At 56.2% G+C, this 19,323-nt stretch overlaps 1 protein-coding gene across 7 annotated transcripts in view; it reads right to left on the reverse strand.

Moving 5' to 3' along the window:
• Positions 1-19,063, reverse strand: part of Arhgef18 (Rho/Rac guanine nucleotide exchange factor 18) — a 70,142-nt gene extending 51,079 nt beyond the window's left edge. For 2 of the 7 annotated variants that reach the window (XM_063228407.1, XM_063228405.1), the window contains exons 1-6: positions 17,208-17,495; positions 6,695-6,819; positions 3,247-3,506; positions 2,080-2,233; positions 1,432-1,540; positions 128-185 (exon numbers count right to left, since the gene is read on the reverse strand). In XM_063228407.1, coding sequence (XP_063084477.1) covers positions 128-185; positions 1,432-1,540; positions 2,080-2,233; positions 3,247-3,506; positions 6,695-6,819; positions 17,208-17,244 — 743 coding nt within the window. In that variant the 5' untranslated portion in view covers positions 17,245-17,495. Of the gene's footprint in view, positions 1-127; positions 186-1,431; positions 1,541-2,079; positions 2,234-3,246; positions 3,507-6,694; positions 6,820-13,233; positions 13,371-17,207; positions 17,496-18,816 lie in introns of those variants that run through there. The other 5 variants (XM_063228409.1, XM_063228410.1, XM_023564462.2 and 2 more) reach the window with 5 other exon arrangements.
• Between the last annotated feature and the right edge of the window lie 260 nt (positions 19,064-19,323).

Genomic DNA, 19,323 nt, shown 5'->3' on the forward strand with positions numbered 1-19,323 from the left:
GGCCGCCCAGTGCCCTGCACGGGGCAGAGCCACAGTGATGGAGGTAGGTGGGGAGAGGGCAGGTCCCTCCAGGTCACCCAGGCTGAGCACAGCTCCTCTCCTCCTCCCCTGCCCCGCAGACACTTACACATGGTCTGGTTCCACGTGGTCCTTTTCCAGGCTCTCCAGCTCTGGGGGTTCCAGGCCTGGAAGGAGCCCAGAGTAGGGGTATGGGCGTGAGGGTCCAGCCGGGTGCCTGCCCTTCCTGGTTCCCTGCAGGAAGGGACACTTCCCAGGCAGGACCTGTCACTCTTGGGGACAAGGTGGGGGAGAGGATAGAGAGCCAGGGACAGAGGTGTCCCAGGGTGTCACGAGCACCTGATCTCCTGATGATCCTACAGAGATATGCTTATTGCGTCTTTAAAAATATTAATTAACTGATCAATCAATTAATCAGTGTGCAGTAGTGAGGACTGAACTCTGTGGTGCTCCAACCCTCAGCTACACCCCCAGCCCCCTTACTTTTTATTTTATTTGAAAGCTTTTGCTATATAGCCCAGGCTGCCCTGGAATTTGTGATCTTTCTGTCTCAGCCTCCCAAGTAGCTGGGGTTAGAGGCATGCGCTCCTGTGCCCAGCTCTTGTGCCTTTTATATTTTGTTTTCTTGAGATAGGGTCTCCATCTACAGTCCAGACTGGAACTGAACACACTAGGTAGCCCCGACTAGCCCCCAATTCATGGTGCTCCTCGTGCCTCAGCCTCCTGAGTACTGGGATCACAAGCATGCACCACCACGCCCGGCCTTGGACCTTCTAGAGGGAACCACAGAAGCTTCAAGGGCAGCCAGAGAGTGGCTGGTTCAGGTTTACACAGCATGTCTGTGTACAAGAGCACGGTGTAGGCTCTCCAGGTACAGATTCAGAGGCAAACAGAAGCAGAACACAGGCCCGGAATCCCAGCAGTCTGGGAAACTGAGGCAGAAGGGTTGCAAATTCTAGCCCAGCCTGGACAACCTAGCAAGACCCTGTCTCAAAATTAAAATAAATAAATATATACATAAAAAAGGGCTGGGGATGTAGCTTCATATGAAGACCCAGAGTTCAACCCCCAGCACAGGGGGGAAATAAACAAAGGGATAGAGGCAGAGGCAGAGGCAGGGACAGGGGCAGGGGCAGGGGCAGAGAGAGAGAGAGAGAGAGAGAGAGAGAGAGAGAGAGAGAGAGAGAGAAAAACAGAGCCCTGGGAAGCTCACATGACCTACTCACATGACCTGCAGGCCATGCAGGGGCCCCCACACCAGTCCCCCAGCCCCTGTCCCCTCCTGAGGCCCAGCTGTGGCCCAGCTGTCTCTTTCTCTCTCTATGTATACGTGTCCCCTGTTCTTGCAGGCGCCCTTCTCCTGTCTGCCTGTTCCTGGCTGGGCTGGAGCAGGCACCTCGCAGGCTGGGTTACCTTGCACGGGTGCAGCTTCTGAGCTCAGAGTGAGATCCAGGGAGCCGATCTCCTCGCAGGCCAGGGGCGCCGACCTGGACCTCCCTCTCTTCTCGGGGCTACCACCATCCTGTGGGGCAGAAGTGACTCATGAGCTGGGCCGCAGGCAGAGGCTCCCAGGCACTTGTGGCCAGGGCCACATCTATAGAACCCCAAGCCCTGGCCATGGCCCGGTTTTAGTTGCACCAACCCCAGTGTGGGCTTTGAGCTGGAGCCTGGAATGCAGAGGTACAGGAGCGGGGTCCCCAAACCTTGCCCAAGACACGCCAAGCACACACTGCCTTCTTCCCTGCAGAAGCCTGGAGGTGCAGGGTGAGACAGCTCCCTGGACTGGGAGTAGATGCCGTCATCACGTTGGGGTCCCATAGTGGCTTTCGAAGAAGGGGCAGAGGGAGCCCAGGGACACATTCATGCATACTCCCCGTCTCCAGCCACAGGCTGCCCTGCAACGCTCTGGGCTCTGCCAGCACCAAGGCTGCTGTGGTCTCTGTGTGCAGGTCTCACACCCAGGACCCCTCCCTCCCAGAGCTGGCTGTGCCTTCCGACCCAAAGCACTGGTTTGCAGACGCAAACTTGTACCACCATCAGGAGGGCATGGGTGGCACTCACTTTACACACATGTTCTGCCATGGACCTGCCCCCTGACAGGCTCCCTTGGGTCCAGGTCTTCAGCCCCTCTCCCGACAGATTGAGAGTAAGGCTGGCCAGTGTCCGAGAGAGGCCGGGCCCCCCATCTGCAGGCGGGGGGGCATCACAGCTGAGCCTGCGGGAAAGGGGGCTGTCAGAGCTTCTGTGCATGTTGTCTGTGGGACACCCCAGGCTTGGAGAGGCTGGTGGGGGTCCCCCCAGGTCAGGGAGGGGGTCTGTGTCTCCCGAAATTAGAGGGTTTGGCCTCAGCTGGAAGGGGAGAGGTGGGAACAGCTGGGTACATTTGCCCACTTTGCAGACTTGCAAGAATCCATCTTTTGCACAGATAGATTCCATTTGGGGTAACTAAGGAGGGCTGAGGGCAACATGCTGCCAGGTGCCAGTACTGTGGGGCACAGCAAGCCAGGCACAGGGGTGTGATTTGATCAAAGTGTGCCTGTGGCCTTCTGTACTTTTGTGCAAGTAGTGTGTGAACCGGCTGTGCCTGTAATCCCAGCACTCCGAGAGGCTGAGGCAGGACAATTTCAAATTTCAAATCAGCCTAAGCAACTTAGTGACTTAGTAAGATCCTGTCTCAACATTAAAATTAAAAAAGGGGGGGGGGGGCTGGGGATGGAGCTGGAGCGAAGGGCTTGGGTTCCATCCCCAGCACTGCAAAGGAATGCAAAACCACAGCTCATACCACTAACAGAGCTGGGGCATGCATCACGGTGAGTGTGCAAATCTGCAGGTGAGCAAGTTTCCAGACACCCAGTGCATACCTTTGGGTCTGTGTTTGTCTTCCGTGTGCGCCTGTGGTTTTCAGTGTGGGCTTGTGCATGGATGCTAGTCCTTGTACATGTGGTTCTGTGCAGCCACCAAGCCCAGGGTTGGTGGATGTCTGTGCACCCATGCATGTATGTGTGCATGTACAGGTGTGTTTGGGGCTGGACTTGTGTTCCTGTGTGCACATGTGTGTGCGTAAGAGCACATGTCTGTGTTTCATCTGACAGCACAGATCCCTGGTGGCCCCTGGGCCAGGCACAGGTGTGCCAGCTGGAAGTGTGACTAGAACCTGGCTCTGCCCAGGGCCTCGCCATCCTGGGGCTGCCCGGGCAGGGAGGATGCCAGGGCGGGGGCAGGTCTGACCTCTGCCAGCTCTCTGAGCAGCTCCGTGACCTCTCCCAGCTACGTCTTCGCCCCAGGATCTGGGCTCCTGCGGAGCTTGAGAAGGGCGAGTCTCTCTCCAATTCTGCCTTTGGGGTGCTGTTGCTTGAGGGCCCCTCAGGCGGGCTGGGGGGAGGGCCCCCCAGGCCCAGGTCCTGGAGATACTCGCTGCCCTCCAGGGCCTCCAAATCCAGGCTGAGGTCCTCTGTGCTCTCACTGAGCTGCTCTGCAAAACTGTCCTCCTGCAAGCAGCAGCAGAAGACACTGACTGAAGGGAAAGAGGCCCCCTGCTCTCCAATAACCGGATCCCACCCGGGCCCTTCCGGTCCAGCCTGGGCTTGGCCTTCTCACAACAGAAAGCCAGAGAGGGATGTCCCATCATACTCTGTCCAACCTGGGCCTTCCAGCCTTGCTCAGTCCCCCCGAGGCCTGGAGTCTGCGTTTTGCTGCCTCCTTCCTTAGCCTGAGTTTTCTTTCTTTTATTTTTTTATTTTTGAGACAAGGTCTCACTATGTAGCCCAGGCTGGCCTTGAACTCCCAGGGATCCCCCTGCCTCAGCCTCCTGAGACAACAGGTGTGTGCCACCATGCCCAGCTTAAAGCAGTATTTTAAATTTATTTATTTAGTTATGTCTTTTTGAGACAGGGTCTCATATGTGGTTCAGGCTGGCCTTAAGCTCATTTTGTAGCCCAGGCTGTTCTCAAAATCGTAAAGATCTTCCTGCCTCAGCCTCCTGAGTGCTGGGATGACAGGTGAGTACCACCATGCCTGGCTTTTAAAGCGATATTTTTTTAAAATTTGAAAACAATGCAAGGTGATCCACAGTGAATAAATTATCCCCATTTTAAATAATGACTGCAGTTTTGAGTATCCCTTCCCCAAAATGCTTGGGACTTCTCAGGAATGTTTTGGATTTTGGATGTTTTCCCATATTCTGGAATATTTGCATATACATGGTGAGATACTATGAGCAGGGATTGAGTTTAAACATGTAATGCATTATACATTGTATACACACAGCCTGAAGGTCTGATTACCCACTATTTTGACACTTACATTTCCTCCCTCTTTTTGGTAACAGAGATCGCACTGAGCTAGACATTTTTAAAGTTCTTACTCTGAGACAAAGTTTCAGTAATTTGCCACACTGCCGGGTCTAGGCTTGAGCTTGAAACCCTCCTGTCTCAGCCTCCCCATGTGAGGGGATTACAGAGATGTGCCACCACACCTGGCCTCTGCCATGGACATTAACCAGCTGGAGGCAGAGGGCAGTGCATGGACCTGCTTGGGATAGGCCAGGCCTTTCACCTACATGAGCCTCTCTGCACATTTGGCTTTCTCTCCTTTTTATTTTTACTGTATGTACCATTTAACTCCCTTCCACACACACACACACCCAGTTCTGGGGATTGAACCCAGGACTTTTACACTGAGCTACATCCCCAGCCCTTTTTAATTTTTTTTTTTTTCATTTTGATATAAGGTTTTGTTAAGTTGTTCAGGTGGGGCTCCAGCTCACAGAGAATCCTCCTGCCTCAGCCTCCCCAGTGCTGAGAGAGGTTACAGGCAGGCCCCACCACGCCCAGCTGGCCTTCGTCTTCATAGTGCCCCTTTTGTGCCTCCTCTTCCTCTCTTTGTCCTCCAAGCGCCCTCTCCTTTGGTCTCTTTCTAAACACCCACCCCTGGCTGCTGCTGGCAGAGCGGATTCACTCTCCTGTGGCTCCAGGCCGCCTGTGTTTGGGTTTCGCCTTCCTCCACACCCCTCCGTCCTGTCCCATCCTCCGCGCCTGGACAACCTCCCCAGAGCCACTCTGCAGAGAGGTCTCCTCAGTGTCTGGTTTTCATCTTCCGGTAAATATAAACACATGGGGACAGACTCTAGGCCAGGCCGGGGCCGCCCTCCTTCCCCTGGACTCCCCGTTTCTAGGAAGCAGAGGGGGGAGCTGGGCCAGTGCTGGTGGGGGTGCCGGGGTGTGACCATGGCCGTGGCGGGAACAGGCTGTCCCAGCTCCGGGCCAGCAGGTACATGGCGGGCGGGGACGGGATGTCCTGCACTGCATTTCCTGGGTGAGGGAGAGGGAGCTAGGCGCGGGGCATCAATGAGCTTAATCTATGCTCCTCTGCCTACACCTGCTCCCCCAAGTCACATCCGGAGGGCAAGCCTCCTGAGAACCCCTTTTCCAGAAGTGCCCCCCACTTTCACGTTTGGACACCACACGAATACCCTTCTATTTTGAAAAGCTTTCACAACTGTCCTGTGCGTGGGACGAACGGCAGAGCCATCCCAAGCACCTTATCTCTCTGGCATCACTTTGCCTGGTGAAAAAGGGACTTCGGCCTGACACCCCTCACCCCAAAACCTGACACTGGCGTGCTCCTAAGTTGTTTGGAGTGCGGCAGGCCTCGGCAACACACAAGTGGAAAATTCCACACCTGGTCTCGTGATGGGTCGCAGTCAGAAAGTCGAGGCTCTAAAAATAGCGCCTGAAATGACCTCCGGCTATGCGTGTAAAGTGCACATGAGTGCACATGCATTTTCTGGGGCATTGCTGGCCCGTTTTGCTTCTCTTCTTCCCACTCCTCCTTCTCTTGTGCCTCTAACCTAGGTCCCCTGCCCATCTGCAAAAGGCCCAGCTCCCTGTACCCTATCATTTAGCTTTCATTTTGTCTTTATTTAGACTTTGGAAATCCATCTGAGAGAAACCGCATGATACGTAAGCATGTGTGCCTGATTTATTTCACTTAGTATCATGGCCTCAAGGTGCATTCGTTTTCCTACAAATGAGTCAAATTTATTTTTCTTTATGGTTAGTGATTTTTTTTCATCCATCCCAAATTTTGTGTCTAGAGTCCATTTGCCAAGGTATCTCACATATATGCAAATACATATTTAAAAATCGTACATCTCACTGAGTGTGGTGGGACATGCCTGTAGTTCCAGCACTGTGGAGGCTGAGGCAGGAGGACTTCTGCAAATTGAAGGCTATCCATCCATCCACCTACCCACCCATCCCTCCATCCATCTGTCCCATCCATCCATGTATTCATGTGTCCATCCATTTATCCATCTGTCCGTCTATCCATCCATCCACTTGCCCCACGCGTGCATCCATCTGTCCATCCATCCATCTGTTCATCCATTCACCTGTCCTATGCATCCATCCCTCTCATCTATCTGCCCCATCCACTCGTCCATCTATCCATCTCATCCCATCCATCTTTCTGTCTGTCCGTCCATCCTTCTTTCCCTCCCTGTTCTTAGTCTGGAAAGGATTCCAGTTTCCTTGTCTGTGGCATTGCGTACTAGCCACTTGCTTGCACCTTGCCGAGGGCTCCCTAAGACCCTGTAGGTACGGTGTTCGGTAAGACGCCGGCGCTAAGCCCCAAGCACTTGCTGCCCCCGGTGTCCTCAGCTCCTGGCCAACACTACCTGCTCATCCTGCATGGCGGAGAAACGATCTGGGTCCTCAGGTCTCCAGGGTCCACAGCTGCTTTTGGAGGCCAAGACAGCAGCTCCAGAGTCAAAGGGGGGGACAGGTGATTTGGGCTCAGAACCTGCGGAGAACGCGGGGTAAGTTATCAGACGAAACTAGGACCTGGAGGACAGTGAGGAGGGTGTAGGCTGCGCCCTGGGGCGGGGCTGGAGGCGGAGGCCCAAGTGGGGAGCAGCCCATCGCAGCCAGCAGTGATCGCTGGAGGTGTCTTGGTCACTTTCCTCCTCTCTGAGACACAGCACACAACACTCCCAACTCGGAGGAGGGGCGTTGTATTTTAGCTTAGTATAGTGCTCCTGGCTGTTCCAAGGCAGGATGGATGGCCCAGGGGCCTGGCGGAGTGCAGCTGCTTACAGCAGGGTGGCCAGGAAGCAGCGGTGAAGGGCGGAGCCAGAGAGGAGCCGCCCCTGCCAGGCCACGCCTCCAATGGGCCCCTTTTTCACCTCTTCCAGCCAGACCCCGCCTCTCAACAGCACACCAAGCAGTGGACTCATCAGAGGAGGCATCCGCTGCTGAGCACAGCGTCTCTATGAGCCAATCACCATCCAAAGCACATGGCGGGGTAGGGGTCTTGGTCTAAACCATTACAATGCCTGAGGTTCTTCGTTACTCTATAGCTTGGGCTTCCTGAGGTTCTGTGGACCCCAGTCCCTGTGTTCCGGGGTCACAGCACCCTGGGTTTCCCCCACGGTAGTATGTGGGGTGGACATGCTGGGTGCAGCCTGCCTGCCTGTAACCTCCGGAGAGGTTTTTCCCAGTCTAGCCAGAGATGCACTGGGGAAAGGGGACAGGGACAGGGATGTCCATGCCCATCTCGTGTTGTTTCTCCTTCCAGCTGTGACAAGCACTGCTCCAGAGAGCCTGTATAATGTGGGGCAGGAGTGCTCCTTTAAGGAAAAAAAAATCTGTGATCCCAGCACTCTGGAAGGCCTAGGCGGGAGGATCCCATATTTAAGCCCAGCCTGGACAACTTAGTGACTTAGAAAGATCCTGTCTCCAAATAAAAATAAAAAATAAATGAAAGCCCGAGGGTGTAGCTCAGGGAAAATGCCCTGGGTGTGATCCCCAGTCCACACACACACGCACACACACACACACGCACACACACACACACACACACACACACGAAGGTAAAATTATGAATACTGAATTGCTGGGGCATTTAGGAGGTACCAAGGACAGCAGAAAATAGCCATGGTAGAAATCAACATGCTCTATAAATAGATACAAGAAAGAGAGTCATGTGCACACATGCATATGTACCAAAATAACAAGAAGATTAGAAAAGTGCCTGGCAGTTTCTCAAAAATTTAAGTGTAAGAGGTTAGTACATAACCCAGCATTCCAACTGCTAGGCGACTACCTAGGAGAATGGAGACTATTCTCTGCTCATGGTAGCATTATCCACCACAGCCAGGTGGAAACACCTCAAATGCCTACCAGTGGATGAATGACCATACAACCTGCAATATAGCCACAGAGTGGAGTATTATTCAGCCACGAAAAGGAGGGGTGCGAATTCCACACACATCACAACATGGATGACCCTTAGCAACATGTGCAGTCAAGGCAGCCAATCACCAGGACTCACGTGTTACCTAATTCCATTCTTATGAGATGTTCAAAACAGGCAAATCTAAAGGAAACAGGAAGTGGGTGAGTGGTGGCCAGTGGCTGGGAGGAAATGGAGATTGTGGGGGGGTGTGTGTGTGTGAGTTTCCTCTTGGGGTGGTGAAAGTACTTTAGGGTCAATGTGGTTGTGGTTGTACAAGTCTGGGAATGTGCTGAAAACCCACAATACGAATCCTCCAAATGAATACATCCTGTGCTGGGTGAATTATCCATGTCTCAACGAGGCTGTTGCCAAAAAGCATGAACAGGCCTCCAGCAAAGCTTTCACTGGGTCAGTGGTTTGTGGAGCCTGGGCCCCAGCGCAGACTCGGGGTATACAGGTGGGTGATGGAGGCTGATGGGAGCTGGGGTGCACCCTAAGGGACATTAGAAGGGCCTGCAGTGTCTGCCTGCTGCTCGGGGCCAGGTCCTGAGGAGGCCTGGGGCTGCCAGATCCTGCAGAGCACGAGGAGTGGGGGTTAGGGTCCGAAGGTGGAGAATGGAAGGGCAGGGAGGCGTTTACTCTTTCTGTGGAGGACTAGGATGCAGGGAGAATAATGTTTGATTTGACGACAGAATGGACTCTGATCCTGGCTTTGTAGACTGAGCCCTCACCTTTGTGTCATGGGCGGAGCCTCGGTCCCGGTGTGATAGATGAAACTTCAGTGTTCCATCATAGGGTGAGTCCTTGTCCTGTTGTCATGTACTGAGCCTGAATCTCAGTGTCACACACCATGCTCTGTCTTAAGTCAGGTTAAGCCCCAAACCCAGTGTCATAGCCTAAAAAACCCAATCTTGGAGCCATAGACTTACCTCTCCCCCAGGGCCACAAGTTGAACCTCAACTCTGATCATATACTGAGCCCTGATCTTGGATGCAGACTGAGCACTGAGCCCAGATGCAGACTGAGCCCTGATCCTGGAGGCAGACCCAGCCCTGATCCTGGAGGCAGACTAAGCCCTGAGCCCAGAGGCAGACCGAGCCCTGGTCCCAGGCGCAGGGTGACCTCTGATCCCGGTTGCGGGCTGAGCTCTGATTCTGCTGTCACACATCCAGCTCTGATATTGGGGGTGAACTTTCCCCACCAAAGCTCCGGATTTTGTCCCCTGTATCCCTGATCATTGCTGCCTGATGTTCCCGTGCAGGCTCCCACCCGGAACCATGCAGACCACCCTGTCATTTCCCCTCCTCCTCCCCCTCTTCCTCCTCCTCCTCTCTTTTCTAGTGTGACTGCCCTGTCCTCCCAGTAAGCAGGCGGGAATCCCGGAGACCATCCCATCTCCTTCCCACACGTTAGGGCACCTGACATGCCTCGCTGCAATCCCTCTGCATCTCTGCACCCTGTTTCTTTTTTACCCTGTCCTCCTCTCAAGTTCAGCCCCCATAATGGCTCTGCGTACAGACTATAAACCTTGGTGTCCTGTATGGAGCCCCAATTCTTGTCATAGACTGCGTCCTTCCAGTGGCATTGACTGAGCCCTCGTCTCTGTGTCTGATTCTGAGCCCCAATCCTGGGTCCATAGACTGAGCCCCAATTGAGTTTCATAGATCAGGCTCTCATTTGTTCCCTGAGGTGAATCCCTGATCTCAGGGTCAATACCTGAGCTCTATCAACTGCCAACTCAGATGGTCCTAAGCAGGTCCAACCACTGTCACCAACCTCAACCACCAGGCTCTTCTGCCTGGCCCCTCGGCCCTGGAGCTGGTGCGTCTTCCTGGCATCATAGTGGACTCTGGTCCGTCTGGTACTGCATGCTTTTTTATTCATCCATTTGTTTGAGACAGGGACTTGCAATGTAGCTCAGACTGGTCTTGAACTTGCCATATTCTCCTCCTGCCTCAGCCTCCAGTGTGCTGAGATTACAGGCTGGCACCGCCATGGCTGGTTTAGAATGACACTCAGAAACCTTTCCAGCCCTCCTCTGCAGCTGGTAAACCCCGTGTGTCTTGGTGCCACCTCCACGCAGCCTTCCTCCTCTTTCGGCCCTGCAGGCCGCAGAGGGCAATGTTGGCTTCTCTGCAGATTCAGCTCCAGGGCTCTGATGGCCCTGCACTCTTTATCCATACGTGTTGTGATTATTTCCCTTGTACTTTTCCTGGCCCCGGGGGTCAAATCCAGCTCCCTGTTTGACTTTATAAAGTTTTATTGGCACACAGCTAGGCCCCTTCCCCTGCGTCTCATCATGGCTTCCCTTGTGCTAGAAATGCAACTATCAGCAGTGATACTTGCACACACATCCGAGACCACACGGCCTGCAAAGCCAAAAGTATGTACAGCACTCTCTGACCTTTTATGGAGAAGTGTGCTTATCTCAGCTCCAGAGCAGAGGTCTGTGAGGGCAGGGCCTGAATCCCACCCACTTTTACATGCCCCAGGGCCAAGTGGGAAAATCCTACTGTATCAGCCATTTCCTATGTGCCTGGCACAGTGCTGGGCTTGGCCTGTGCTTATCAGTTTCTCCCATCCAACCTCTGCGGAGTCTTCACTTGCTACAGGGGGAACACAGGGGCCTGGAGAGGGACACTAATCTTACCAGTGCCCCGTCATCCCGGCTTGAGGGAGTGGAGATTTGAACCCAGGAATTTCTGAGTTCAAAACAACAGGTCACAATCACTGGGCTGTCTGGTGCTGTGTGGAATTGGCAGAGACCGTGGCCACACGCTTGTTGATGAATGATCAATAGGTGGACAAATAGATGGATGGATGGATAGATGGTTGATTGTTGGCTATTTGGTTAGCTAAATGGATGGATAGATGGATGAATGTGTGGTTGGATGGATAATTAGATAGTTAAATGGCTATCTGCCTGTCTAGATAGATGGAGCATACTGCCTGTCTAGATAGATGGAGCTGGTTGGCTGAATAGGTAAATGGATGGTTAGATGGATTAGTGGATGGTTGGATAATATCTATCTGGATAGATGAATTACTGGTTGGTTGGCTGGTGAGTTGGGTAGATGGACTGAGGATTAAATAGATGAATGGTTGGATAGTTAATTGGTTGGCTGACTGGTTGGACTGATGGATGAGAGGATGGGTGACTGGGTGTATGGTTAGAAGTGTGGACAGGTGGTTGGATAGTTCACCGACTGGATGTCTACTTGTTTATTACTGGTTGGCTGCTGAGTTGGGTAGGCAGATGGATGAATTGCTGGGTGGATGGAGAGGTGAATGCTGGGTAGCAGGTGTACAGTGGGTGACAGGTCACTGACTGGCTGGGTGGCTGATGGGTAGGGAGCTGGAAGGACAGTTGATATGACAGTGTCCAGAGCAGGGGCACATTACATCCAGAGCTGACATTCTGAGGGGGTAGTGGCAGGAGATGTAGAAGGAGGAGAGGCAGAACCAGGCCAGGAAACCGGAGAAGACAGAGAACACGCCCACCCGTGCGTGTACTGGGGGTGTGAACCAAATAACCCGGCCAGCCCGGGCAGCTGCAGCAGTCGAGGGGCAGGCAGGTATCAGTCTCTCCCACCAAGGCGCTGTCTGCCTCCCCACGTTCACAACTGCTAGCTCCCTAGGGGTCCCCTGTCAGGTGACCACATAGCCAATTATGGAGCTTTCTAGAGGCACGAACAGCAGGACACCATTCCCCCTACTGTCCGGCCAAAGCCAGAAAGGACAGGCTTCCCACTTCGGGAGCCCCTGGGGACTGCAAAGCTAGGGAGGGAAAGGGGGTGGGGCATGGCCCTTCACTTTCCACGGAGCTGGCTGCCAGGGGCACCGCAGGCATCCTCTTCTTCCACCAGCCCTGCAGCATTACCAGCCTCCCCCGCCCCCATCATCCCCACCTGCAGGCTCCAACAGCACAGCCTCTATCAGGAATGACACAGAGCTTCTCGGGACCCAGATAACATAGCTGAATTCTCCAGAACCGCCCCTTGGGCGGCCCATGTTGGCGGCTTCACTCACCAGACAGAACTGAGCTACCAAGGCAGCCCCAGAACACAGGGGTCTCCAAACCCCAGCTCCTCTGGGGTATACTGCTGTGTGACATTGAGCAAGTCACTCAACCTCTCTGGGCTTAGTTGCACAAAGGCTGCACATGGGCTCTACCACCATCATTCAAACTCTGTAATTGCATCCCAGTCCCCAGGCCACCCCGCTGAGCTGTCTTCTTGGAAACTCGAGATACTCCGAGCAAGCCCTTGGCTTGTGCAGCCATGGTGGCCTGGGAGGCCCACAGCTGAGTGACATGGCTGGCCTGACTAGGCAGGGGGCTCCCTATGTGGATGGGAGGATGGGAGGTGCCAGAAGACGAGGAAGTCAGGAGTCCGTAGGGCCTAGCTGGCTCTGACCACCTCGCTGCCCTCCACATACTGTGGACCCAAATGCCAGCTGGCTTCCGACAAGGGCCAACCTCGCCCGAGATTCAGGAGGAAGTGCTCTTACCCCTACAAAAAAGGGCTCACTCAAGTCCTGTGGGATAGAATATGGGGCCTCTGCAGACCCCACAGAGGTAAACTGAGGCCCCAGGACCTGGGAAGGGGTGGTCACCTTGCAGTGTGTGCACTTATGTGCCCAGTGGTGGCGCTGGCCTGGGGACTTCAGCTCTGCCTGCTTGGGCCTCCTGCCCTGAGGCAGCTCCAGGAACCAAGAGGGCCAGGGATGCCCCCTGCCTGTCACTGCACCTCAGGAGCCCAGTGGCCAGGCGGGGTGGGGCGTGCTGGCTCTGCTTGTCCAGGGTCAGCTGCTTGCAGGGCCTGGGGGCCGTCCCCGTGGATACTGCGGGGAGTCGGGGCTCAGGGAACCTGGGGAGGCTGAGCAGAGTCTGTGGCCAGGCCAAGTCGGGGCTCTGAGGGAACTGTGGACAAGCAGACTGGGGGTCCCCGCCTGGGCACACAGTGCCCAACCGCCACTCACCACGCTTGAATCCCCAGCGCTTCAGCCACAGCTTGGAGAGGGCCGGCCAGGAGTGGTTAAGCGCTGAGGCGGCCATGGGGCCTCGTGTCGGAGGGTGATGCACCCGGAGAGGGAGCTGGCCTGTAGGGAAGCCCTGCCAGGACCCGCTGCCAGCAAGAGAGGCGGGGACTGCGGCTCGAGGCTGCCAGATGCATCAGCTGATGGAGCCTGGGCTGCAGGAGGAGGACTGGAGTTCCAGCCGGGGGTCTGGGGGCTCCATGCCTGGAGGAGCCCAAACCTTAGCTGCCCCAGCCCCCTACCCATCCTGGGGTCCTGTCACAAATGCAGCATGGGTGGGCATGAGTGTGTGTGTGTGTGTGTGTGTATTTGCACCACTGTCTGTACATTTGACAATGCATTTGTGTACCAGCACATAAAGTGCATATTTTCAGGTTTGTATGTGTGTTACTAAGTCTTGAGCCACTGGGTATGGTGGTACATGCCTGTAATCCCAGCACTCAGGAGGCTGAGGCAGGAGGATTACCACAAATTGGAAACCAGTGTAGGTTACAGTGTGTTCAAGGCCAGCCTAGATCATATCATGAGTCTCTCTGTCTTTCTGTCTCTGCCTCTCTCTCTCTCTCTCTCTGTCACACACACACACACACACACACACACACACACACACACGCGCGCGCGCGCGCACACACACATGCGCGCGTGCATGCAAGCCTTAAATGTCAGTTTGTCTAGGTGGGATGTATTTGAATATCTAGATTTTTAAAATTTTGCATTGCTGGAGGTGGAACCCAAAGCCTTGTGAAAGTAGGCAGGGGCTCCATCGCTGAGCTACACCACCCCTTTTTGTTTTTATTTTGAGACAATCTCATTATGTTGCCCAGGCTGATCTTGAACTTGTGATCCTCTGACCTCAGCCTCCCAGGTACCCGGGATTGTAGGCGGTTTTGGAAGTGTCTGTAATGCTGTGGGTGATCAGGCGGTATCTGGAAGTTGGGGGTACCTGAGTCTATGCGGTAGGGGCATCTTGTATTTACGAAGAGGTTTTGGGGTCTGCCCGGGTCCCCGCGTCTTTCTGGGCACCATGCATACATAGTGCGCGCGCATGTGCGCCCCTGAGACCCAGCGCTCCCGCAGGCACGTGCTGCCCCCTGCTGGTGGGACCCTGCACCTGTTCCTCCGCGCGGCCTCCCCTGCCTCGACCTCTCTCATCACCCCAAGATCCTGGCTTCGCTTCCCCTACCTTAAAGCTCTCAGAACTCTCACACGCGCCCCGGAGAGGCATCAGCGCTTCACAACGCTGCGCACTAGCTCGAGAGCTCGCCTAATACTGCACCCGAAATGGACACCGGTCCATTTTTGCCCCATCCGAGGGAAAGAAAAATCGGACCCCGAGTTGTTAGCAGCTGGGAACCGTCTGTGAGTTTCCCCTGCGTTCCCATCTCTCAGGTCGAAACCCGAGTCCTTGCTCTGACTCCCCGAGGCCTGGCGCACACACCTACCCCACTCTGCGCCAGCCCTGGCCGCGCCCTCCAGCCGCTGACCTGGCCCGGGCGCCAGGCCCCCAAAGCCTCAGTCCGTCCCTGGCTCTCGAGTCTCTGCCAGGACCTGAGTTTCCTCCCACAGGGACGCACGGCGGCGCCCGGCCTTCCAGGGCTGCCGTCCCTGCTGGGCGACGGGGTCCCGCAGAGGCCGGGACACAGAGGGCGCTCCTGGCCCTGGGAATGTGACCGAGAGCCGGGCGCCTCGGGATCCCAGACACCCCCAAACCTGTAGACCATGTATCCCACACTCTCACACCCCATGAAGGGGCTCCGTGTGTAAATCAGGTGCCCCGGGAGCGACAGTGACGTCCTCCCCCAGGGCAGCGATCACAGGAGGCCAGCAGGGCGCAGGGAACCTCTGAACCGCGTCTGCAGTGCGCGGAGCTCCGGGCCTCTGTGGACTTCAGGCCAAAGAAACCCTGCGAAGTGACACCTTGGTTATCGCCGTGCGTGGACTGGTGCGCAGTCGGCAATCACCGCGCGCTCTGCTTGGGCACAGAGTTCCTGAGCCGCGCGCAGGCACTGGCGGGGGGCGGGGGGGGGGTGTCAGGAAGGAAGTGTGAGGTGTCAGCGTGGAGCTCGCAGGAAAAGGTGAGTTCAGCTGTGTTGTTTTTGTTTTTGTTTTTTTGGAGCTGCTGCTGTTGCCAGGCACCTGAAGGGCTCACATGTGTGACCTTGTGGTGACCCCTGCAGAGGATACACGGGGAGGGAGGCCAGGCCACTGTCCTCGGCCGTGCAGGGGCAGGGAGCTTGCATTCGAACCCGCGCCTGTCCAGCAACAGCAGGAGGGAGAGCGTGCACACAGGCAAGGACTGAGGTAGGGTGGGAACAGGTGGGGAAAAGGAGGCGGAAATCCGTCATTGTAAGATTGTGTGTGTGTGTTGTAAATTACATCTTCAGTACACAAATCTACTCAAGGTTACAGTGCCTTTTTCCTTAAATTCCCTAAAAAGATGTGAAGGGTCTTGCATATTGGCGTGCGCCTTTTTATCTGCAAATTGTTCTCAGGCCTGCAGACCCCGTCCTGAGCACCTACCACAAACCGCAGAAATCTAAGCCTCAGGTGCACACCAATGGTTTCACCCCAACAAAGCCTAGCACTTGGGGAGCCCGACAGACACCAGGAATACACACCGCACAGCGCCTATCTTAAGGACACCCCAAGACCACATAACCTACCCCCCAAAAAAGCTGGATGTGGTTTTGCACGCCTGTCATCCCAGCACCCTGGGAGGCTGAGGCAGGAGGATTACAAATTCAAGCCCAGCCCAGGCAATTTAGCGACTTAGAGTAACCCTGTCTTGAAAAATAAACTAGACAGGGTTGAGGATGGAGCTCAGCCCCCAGCACCCACACAAACAAGCCAATCAACAAACAATCAAACAGTCCCTCAACCCCAGATTCCCAGGGTTCTCTCAGGGGCCCATCGTCCAGTGCTCCATTGTGGCCTTGTGGTTCTGCATGAGGAACCCTGCAAGTCTTGTGTTGACAGAAGCCATCAAACCGACCACCTCCTGAGGGGCGGGGTGTCCTGGCTGACCACCTCGGTACCCTGCAGTGGCTGGACTAGGCCAGGCATAACGGGGCACTCACTTTGGACAATGCCTGGGCCTTCAAGGCTGTGTGGACACAGCGCCTCCTCTAGGAAGCCACTCCCCAAGGTGCCAGGCCCAGTGAAGGGACTCAGAGGAGGCAGATGGCTGGGATACCTTCCCTCGACCATCCATGGATGCTGAGCCTCAGCCTGGGCCACCCGTGCACTGAGAGTGGCATTCAAGCTTATTTGCAGGCTGATGCTCCTGTTCCATCCTTCCTGTCCCCTGCCTGGGCCCCAGCATGTGTGGCTTCCTAGCCCTTAAAGGCAGCAGTAAGCATGCAGCACTAGGGGCCTGGAGGAAGCTGAGCCCGGGTGTGCCTGGCACCAACCGCAGGCTGCCTCCCTCCTTCCCTCGCCCCACCCATCCTCTGGGGGAGGCTCCCCAAGGTGACCCTCCCCAGTGGAGCCCCCAGCTGGGTGGTTAGCAGGGCAGAGGCGGGCTCCTCAGGTGACCTCACAGGGTGGGTCACCAGCAACAGCCTTAAAGGTTGGATTTGTTTTGCAAGCTGGGTCCACCAGCTCCACCCTCATGGGTCCTGTTTTGGGGAGACCTATAGGGGAGGAGCCCTGGAGTCATCTGGAGGTGGCCACCGTGGCTCGGTTCATGCCTGGTCCTCGGTCCCTGGTCCCCATGGGTGCAGAGGGCCCCACTCTCTGCCCTTGCCTGGGGCTCCTAAGGCCCTGGCACCTGAGGTGGTCTTGGTGGAACAGAGTTGAGGCCACCCAGCCCCCCACTTCCTGGGGAGCAGGCTGCCTGCTGTGAGTCCCTCCATCCGTGGTCCCTGCTTCTGCTCCTGTCCCTAGGTGCCCGCTCCCACTCCCGGGTAGGGACTCACCGCAGGGCGCCTGCTCCAACATGGCGCCGGTGTCCATTCCGGCCGCCTGCTCCTGTGGTCCCCACGACCCTCGGCTGGGGCTCTCGGGAGCCCCAAGGCAGCATCTGAGCGACAGCCAGGTGTGACCACAGCATGACCCAGCACTGCCCCGCTTCCTCTTCTTCAGCTGCCTCCTCCGAGCAGGCCATGGGCACACGCCAGGGTCCAGGGAGGCCGCGCAGGAATGTTGAGCACAGGATGGGGACCCCGGTCCGGCCACAAGGCCGTGAGCGTCTGCGTCCCCAGGGGCAAGAATGGGGTGCGAAAGGGGAAGCTCAGCATCCTCAACCCCACCCCAACAGCTTCCTGCGGAACCAACCGCCCAGAACTGCCGGGGAACAGGGCCGCAACAGTGTCCGCACAACCAGACATGCAGGGACCCGGGTGCCAGTCCGCGGGGCGTGCTGGGAAACAGGCATACCACAGGAGTATGCACACTCTGGATACAGGGGTGGGCCCACAGCAAGACGCGTGGAGCCCCGCAGAGCCACACGCATGCGCGGGATCGCATGCATGTTCCAAGAGGCCAGAGAGGACTCGGGGACAGGGACAGATCCGGCCTGGGGAGCCAGGGTGCACACGGCCAATAGCACAGCTGGTCACACACCCAAAGATCTTGGCGTACAATACGCACTCAGGCACACTCAGGTCGGACACAGCCATCTGTGACATGGTGGGGGAGGCTAGTACCCATTCTTGAGAGAGGACCCTTCTATCTTGGGTAATTCTGCAAGGCGATTGCTACATGTAGCAGCCTTACATTTTTAACTATCTGAATATATGACGAAAGAAGCCACCTTACAAACACTGCAGAAATCCTAGTTCTCTACGGAATCCAAAAAAGTTCATCTCAGCCAGGCTCTGAGGCCCAGGCCTGCAATCCCAGGTGCTCAGGAGGCTGAGGCAGGAAGATCACAAAATTCCAGCCCAGTGCAGGCAATTTAGTGACTTAGACTATCTTGAAATAGAAAAATAAGGAGGGCTGGGAATATAGCTTAGTACAAAGGCCCGGGTTCAGTCCCCAGTGCCACACACACACACACTCTCTCTCACACACATTACAATGATAATTTTTACACTGCAGACCACGACAGTAGGAACCACTTCCTGATGGTTTGTGGGCACCTTCTTGTCATCCAAGACAAGAGGTGGAGCTGCCTTTCTCTGAGGTGGAGCTGCTTCCAGGTGGCAGAAACTCCGGCATCTTGGTCCCCAGCTATGTGGGGCCAGCTGCAGCGACTGCTGGGCCTGACAGGGGCAGGCACAGGCATTCCCACCGTGTGACCCACACGGGTCCCTGGTGCACCTCCACCTGATCGGGGAGGGTTTGGAGCGTGCACAGCATCACGGGAAGGCAGGCACCAGGCTCTCAGAGCTGTACGGGCCACACACGAGCAGGGCACGCGGCTGCTCGGGACGCACACACGCACACACATGCACACGCACGCACACTGAATGCTGTGGATACACACAGGGCTGCACCATCACAGCCATCTGAGGCTCAAATACTCAGTCTACGCGCTTGGAGCCTGGGTGCCTCCCACATCCCCCGCGACGCGGACCCGCACACCTGTCACGCGGCGACTCCCTCAGTCCAAACCCGTCGGGTCCAGAAGCTCCTTCCTTCACTCACCGACCCAGGCCTTCAGACTCGTCCCCAGGCACGCGTGAGGGGCCATGCACCCGCACCCTCGGGGCACACGCACGGGGCTGCGCGCGCGACTCCCTCCCGTGCCAGGCCGGGCAGGGCCTCAGGGATCGCCCACTGCCAGCCGGGACACAGGCGGTTGCCGCCATCTGCCGTCCTGCATGGCCCCGCAGGGGTGGGCGGGCAGGAAGCAGCCCGGGGGTGACTTGGGGTGATGCAAAATCGCTGTGACAGGAAGTAGACGGTGCAGAGTATCACTGGCTGGGGCGGGGGAGGCGTCTGGGGAGCTCACTGAGCGCGCAGAATCTGTGCCACGCAAGCCAGAGGCCGGGCGGGCACACAGCAGTGGGTGCAGGGCCCAGGTTCAGGGTGCTGTGGAGCCAGGCCCGTCTGAGGGTGCACTGCTGGCTTCTTGGCCTGGTTCCCGCC

The sequence above is a fragment of the Cavia porcellus genome, unplaced genomic scaffold (genome assembly GCF_034190915.1).
Source record: "Cavia porcellus strain 051 isolate PalLab524CR breed Dunkin Hartley unplaced genomic scaffold, mCavPor4.1 scaffold_17, whole genome shotgun sequence".
In the NCBI taxonomy this organism is placed as follows: Eukaryota; Metazoa; Chordata; class Mammalia; order Rodentia; family Caviidae; genus Cavia; species Cavia porcellus.